Source organism: Sinocyclocheilus anshuiensis, unplaced genomic scaffold (genome assembly GCF_001515605.1).
Source record: "Sinocyclocheilus anshuiensis isolate Anshui unplaced genomic scaffold, SAMN03320099.WGS_v1.1 scaffold658, whole genome shotgun sequence".
Classification (NCBI taxonomy): Eukaryota; Metazoa; Chordata; class Actinopteri; order Cypriniformes; family Cyprinidae; genus Sinocyclocheilus; species Sinocyclocheilus anshuiensis.
Genome location: NW_015542402.1, coordinates 989,441 through 995,954, shown reverse-complemented (window position 1 = coordinate 995,954; position 6,514 = coordinate 989,441). Strand labels below are relative to the sequence as shown.

The window sequence follows — 6,514 nt, the reverse complement described above, 5'->3', positions numbered from 1 at the left end:
ATATCTTAAAGTATATTAAAATAGAATGCCATTATTTTAAATGGTAATAATATTTTTAATTATTACTGTTTTTTCTGTATTTTTGGTCCAATAAATGCAGCCGTGATGCATAGAAGAGACTTCTTTAAAAAACATTAAAAATCTTACTGTTCCCAAATTTTTGAACAGAAGTGAATATTATTTTATTTTAGAGAAAAACTGTGAAGGTAAGTGTATAAGACAATATTTGGAAAATAGTATCACTTCACTGACACTGTCAGATGAGAACGAAACCTGAACTAAATTGAGCTGAATAATGATGCTGTTATCTTCTATAGAGCTGCTTTACAGCTGAAACACATTAACACTGTTGTTATTACTGTGAAGCTGCATTTAAACAGTAGCGCCTGCATTATATAAAGTGCTACATAAACAAATGTGACTTGAAATGCTCATGTTTTCTCAGAGGTGGAGTGGATTCCTACTAAGGCTCGGACGCTGGTGGGCACCATCTCGTCTTTCTTCTTCACGTTTGGTCAGATGATTCTAGCTGGAGTGGCATACAGTCTGAAGGACTGGCGCAAAATACACGTGGCCGTCTGTCTTCCTTTCTTTGCCTTCTTCTTCTATAGCTGGTAAGAGATTATGCAAATGGTCATGCCTGTGCAGAAAATATGTGCTTGTGTTGATTCTGCATTTCCAAAGGTCTCAAAGGTTGTTTAAAACTCACACAGACTAATTAGAACTATTGAAATCCTGCACAGAGTACAAACGAATGCAGCATACAATAACACGTACAGAAATGTCTCCATGTTAAAGGTGGTACTCTGAATCTGCTCGCTGGCTGGTGCTGAACGGTCGCTCTGAGGAAGCACTGAAGCATCTCCACCGCGTGGCTAAAATCAACGGCAAGCCCGAGATGACAGAGAAGATCACTTTAGAGGTTTCACATTTCATATCTGTGCTTCATATTTCATATCCGTGTCATAGACACTACCGTTCATAAATCTGTACTGACCTCTTCATGTTTAGGTGCTGGAGTCACACATGCAGAAAGAAGTTCAGTCCAGTAAGAGCATTTATACTGTGTTTGATCTCCTAAAAACACCAACCATGAGGAAGATATCCATGTGCCTTATGGTCGTGTGGTGAGAATCGGCTTGATCTGTTTTGTACAATGCAAAAAATCTGGATGGTGATTACGGCTACTATTATGTATAAATAATTCACCATCCTGCATCTTGCTGTATGACATACTGTTATTTGGGTGTTCTGATTCCAAAAATAGTGCCTGTTTTGCTTGCTTTTCCATAAAAATATGACGCATTTTGTAGCATTTTTGTGCAGTGCTAATCATGCTAGCAACATGCTAGTAACATGCTAATCATGCTATAAAAATGCTAGCGACATGCTAGTAACTTGCTAATCATGCTAGAAACATGCTAGTCACTTGCTAATCATGCTAGCAATATGCTAGTAGCATGCTAATCATGCTAGCAACATGCTAGTAACATGCTAATCAGGCTAGAGACATGCTAGTAACTTGTTAATCATGTTAGCGACATGCTAGTCACTTGCTAATCATGCTAACAACAAATGCTAGTTACTTACTAATAATGCTAGCAACATGCTAGTAACATGCTAATCATGCTATAAAATCTAGCGACATGCTAGTAACTTGCTAATCATGCTAGAAACATACTAGTCACTTCTTAATCATACTAGCAACATGCTAGTAGCATGCTAATCATGCTAGCAACATGCTAGTAACATGCTAATCAGGCTAGAAACATGCTAGAGACATGCTAGTAACTTGCTAATCAGGTTAGTGACATGCCAGTCACTTGTTAGTCATGCTAGCAAAATGCTAGTTACTTGCTAATCATGCTAACAACATGCTAGTTACTTGTTAACCATGATAGCGAAAATGCTAGCAAAATCTAGTAGCATGCTAATAATGCTAGCAACATGCTAGTAACATGCTAATCAGGCTAGAAACATGCTAGAGACATGCTAGTAACTTGCTAATCAAGCTAGTGTAATGCCAGTCACTTGCTAGTCATGCTAGCAAAATGCTAGTTACTTGCTAATCATGCTAACAACATGCTAGTTACTTGTTAATCAAGCAAACATGCTAGCAAATGCTAGTAGCATGCTAATCATGCTAACAACATGCTAGTAACTTGCTAATCATGCTAGCAACAATGCTATTTACTTGCTAATCATGCTAGCAACATGCTAATCATGGCAGCAAAAAGCTAGTAACAGACCAATCATGTTAAAAACATGTTAATCATGCTAGAAACATGTTATCAACATCTATCTAATCTATCTACATTTTCAAACTTCAGGCTTTTACAACTGCTTTAAACTTTCAGGCTAGGCTTTCTCAAGCCAACCTAAAGTTTGTCTTGACAAACTTCTTTTATCTAGTTCTATTTGTAATTAAAGCCGAAACTTCTGACTGCTTTAAATTTTAAAGTGAATTAAAGCTGATACATAAATATAATTAGAAAAAATTTCATTCTTATTTTGTGAAAATAAAAACTGTATGTGATGGAAAGTTTTTGAATTCTGCATTAGGTAATATTAGGCCTTTTTTGGATTTTTTTTTTTTAAATAAATACTCTGTTGTTCTTCCTAACAGGTTTTCGACAAGTTTTGCATATTACGGTCTGGCCATGGACCTACAGAAGTTCGGGGTGAACATTTATCTGATGCAGATCATCTTTGGCGCAGTAGATTTTCCGGCTAAACTGGTCGCTCTTCTGATGCTAAGCTTTCTGGGCCGACGCATAACCCAAGGCACATGTCTCCTCGTGTCAGCGTCTGTAATATTTGCCAACATTTTTGTTCCTAAAGGTAAGACAATGATGATGTCTTTATTATAATGCCCCATCATCCACCTAATGCGAATACACTGACTTTCTAAACTGTAAATAAATGACTGCTTCTATAGAGTAGACAAAATAATAATGTAAATATAAGTACAAAAAGAAATCATTCTTTCCCAAGTAAGAAGATTTGCCAAAAAGTACTGTTAAATGTCATATGTCATGTGACAACACAAGCCTCTCTCCAATATAACGCACATCTTTCAATCATTTATACTAACTGGTAATGAAGCTGTGTCGTTGCAGATATGCAGATCACAAGGACAGCGCTCGCCGTTCTCGGAAAGGGCTTCACGTCAGCATCCTTTACTTGTATCTATCTATTTACTGGAGAGCTTTACCCTACTGTCATCAGGTCAGATTAAACAAACTATAGAAGACAAACTTGATAGAATCTGTCTGAAGCAGCCAAAGGTGATTGTTTTGTTTTAATCATTAAGCTGTTAGGCAACTATCATCAAAAAAGTGCCATGTTATTAGTATGTGTCTTATTGCATCACATACCATGGTATATGAATATAGTAGGCTAATCATTTAGATATTACAATCTGATACCATTACTGTAGCGCTGACTGTACAGTACATGGATATTATAGTCCTAAATATTAGTGCCACGGTATAGTAAATGTATATCTGCAAAGCAGCAATTACAGGGCCAAGCACACCACTGGCAAAACTTATGATTAAATATAGCATTCTGATGATGATTCATGCAAAGTGGTTATTAAAAAAAATCAACTTTTGACTAATTGATATGGTATTTTCAGGTGATGGTTATGGCACCTATGAATGGTTCAGGAGCTTTAAAAAGTAAGCTTTCATTAATTCATAATGGTGGACAGGCATTATGGTATACTGTACAGGGCATTTCCCAACAAATCTAAGACCAGTCCCATGAAAATATATGAACAATACATTTGGTAATAAATTTTGGTTGTCCAAAAAGAGGCTCTGGATTACAGGTAATCATGTTGTCAATAATGTTCAGTTTCTTGCACAGACTGATCGTTTCACTTCATAAGACCTCAATATATCGTCAGGAGCCATGGGTATTAATTTTGGTTTCCTTGATGTTTTTTTTTTTGAGTCTCAAAGTGCCAGTAGCCACTGACTTGCGTTTTATGAATCACCAAGGACCATGGTTTCAAATCTGCTTTTCTGTTATACTGAATAAAAAAGTCACCTACATCTCGGATGGCCTGACTTAACAGCAATTAAAAGGATAGTTCACCCAAAAATGAAAATTACCCCATGATTTACTGACCCTCAAGCCATCCTAGGTGTGTATGACTTTCTTCTTTAAGACGAATACAATCGGAGTTATATTTAAAAACGTCCTGGCTCTTCCAAGCTTTATAATGGCAGTGAATGGGTGTTAATATTCAATAGTCCAATAGAAGTCCACTTTATTGGACTTCAATAAAGTGCATCCATCCATCATAAAAAGTGCTCCACATGGCTCCGGGGGGGTGAATAAATGCCTCCTGAAGCAAAGCGATGCATTTGTGTAAAAAAATATCCATATTTAAAACTTTATAAACCATGATCTCTAGTTTCCGCTAACTGCCGTACGCACTTTCACGAGAGAGTGGTGTTCCAGCGGATGACGTAGCACGTAGCATAAGCTCCGATGAGAATATGCTAGTCTCGCGAGAACCAAGTTTTGTTTACAGCAAAGGAAAACCAGTCTCCTCTTGGCTTCTATCGAAATCCTCTGACATTTTTCTTTACAAATCCTCGTTTTGTACTTCTAATTCATGACTTGTGTTGTGTTTTAGTCTCTCCTCTGCATTTCCGCGTTCGTCACTTCTCACTGGAGCTTATGCTACGCCTTACGTCATCAGCCGGAACATTGTCCTCAAGTTGTTCCACCTGTATGAGTGTTTCTTCTGTTGAACACAAAAGAAGATACTTTGAAGAATGTTGCTAACCAAACTGGTTGCTGGTAGCCATTGACTTCCATAGTATGGAAAAAAAATGCAGTGGAAGTCTTTGGAAACCAGAAACTATTTAATTATCATCATTCTTCAAACTATCTTCTTTTGTGTTCAACAGAATAAAGAAACTCAACTTGGAAAAACATTGTTCATATACTTTATGACACCTAATTCATTAACTAATATCAATACATAGAATCTTATTATAAAGTGGTACCAGAAATAAAACATAAACAGAGGGAGGAAGACATGTTACTGTACATGGTAGCTTAATATGTTTAATGATAATACAAAAATCACCAAGCGGCACCATCCATTAGAGATATTGTACTTTGCATAAGTAGAGAATAGCAATGTTCGCTTTTACATGAATAGGGTTAGAGTTTACATGTTTGATCCACAGGCAGACCGGCATGGGCTTTGTCTCCACGATGGCCAGAATCGGATCCATGGCCGCTCCTGCAGTCCTGATCTTGGATGAGATCCTGCCGGCTCTGCCTAGCATTGTATATGGAGGATCCGCTGTGCTCGCTGGTTTCATAGCCTTTTTGCTTCCAGAAACCCTCGACATTCCTCTGCCTGATACCATTGAGGATGTAGAGGAGAAAAGGTCAAGTCTCAGAGCTGTTCACATGCTATCTGTATCCATGATGAATCACTGTGATTGGCTTTCTGTTTCACCATCGGTTTCATTATACACTCTACTGTACATTTCACTCATACAGGGAAAAGAAAAGTCAAAGTCTTAAAGAACAGACACAGTGTGAGTCGCTGACCTTACAGGAGATCAAACAGAGTGGAGGAACATGTGAAGAGAGCAAGTCCTCTGGGCTTCATCCACTGTCAGAGACTTCAGTTCACCTAAAGTAATAATTATTACACACTGAGACAAACATTCAAGCATCGTCGATGCTTGTTGTCTCAGTCTAGACCAACAAAACTGGACAGATGAATTAGTTTCTTCATCAGATTTGGAGAAATGTAGCATTGCATCAGTGTCTCAGCAATGGATGCTCTGCAGTGAATGGGTGCCGTCAGAATGAGAGTCCAAACAGCTGATAAAAACATCACAATAATCCACAAGTAATCCACAGCACTCCAGTCCATCAGTTAACATCCAGAGAAGACAAAAGCTGAAACTAATCCAGCATTAAGACGTTTTAACTGTAAACCTTTGCTTCTGGATAAAATATCATAATCCATAATAACGCTTCCTCCAGTGAAAAAGTCCATCTCCTGTTGTCCTCTCACATCAAAATCCAGCCACATATTTGTTTAGAGATGTTTTGGCTTGTATCTGCATGATCTGTGCAGATTTCTCTCCTGATTCAGACAAGATGACTGTTTCACTGGAGGAAGCATTATTATGGATTATGGACTCATATTTTAGCCGGAAGCAGCTAAAAGTTAAAAACATTTTAATGATGGATTTGTCCAAATCTGATGAAGAAACAAACTCATCTGCATCTTGCATGGCCTGAGGGGGAGTAAACGTTCAGCAAATGTTCATTTTTGGGTGACCTATTCTTTTAATCTCCAAGAGTGTAGTCTATATGACACATGCAGTGTGAGAAACAGACTGAAATTTACGTCCTCATTCACCTGATAATCTTGAATTTTTTTCTCACTAGGAATTTAATGCATGATTGCAGGGATTGATTTTGTTTAAATGTTTCAATGCAGAGCATTAGAAGATCTTTATGT

General features: G+C 37.6%; 1 protein-coding gene across 1 annotated transcript in view; it reads left to right on the top strand.

The window, feature by feature from the left end:
- The window catches only part of LOC107692946 (solute carrier family 22 member 6-A-like), a 12,782-nt gene extending 7,009 nt beyond the window's left edge, over positions 1–5,773 (top strand). Inside the window, exons 4-10 of the mRNA XM_016492155.1 lie at positions 446–614; positions 799–922; positions 1,012–1,127; positions 2,627–2,841; positions 3,120–3,228; positions 5,214–5,420; positions 5,536–5,773. Coding sequence (XP_016347641.1) covers positions 446–614; positions 799–922; positions 1,012–1,127; positions 2,627–2,841; positions 3,120–3,228; positions 5,214–5,420; positions 5,536–5,680 — 1,085 coding nt within the window. The 3' untranslated portion in view covers positions 5,681–5,773. The remainder of the gene's footprint in view (positions 1–445; positions 615–798; positions 923–1,011; positions 1,128–2,626; positions 2,842–3,119; positions 3,229–5,213; positions 5,421–5,535) is intronic.
- The last annotated feature ends 741 nt before the right edge of the window (positions 5,774–6,514 follow it).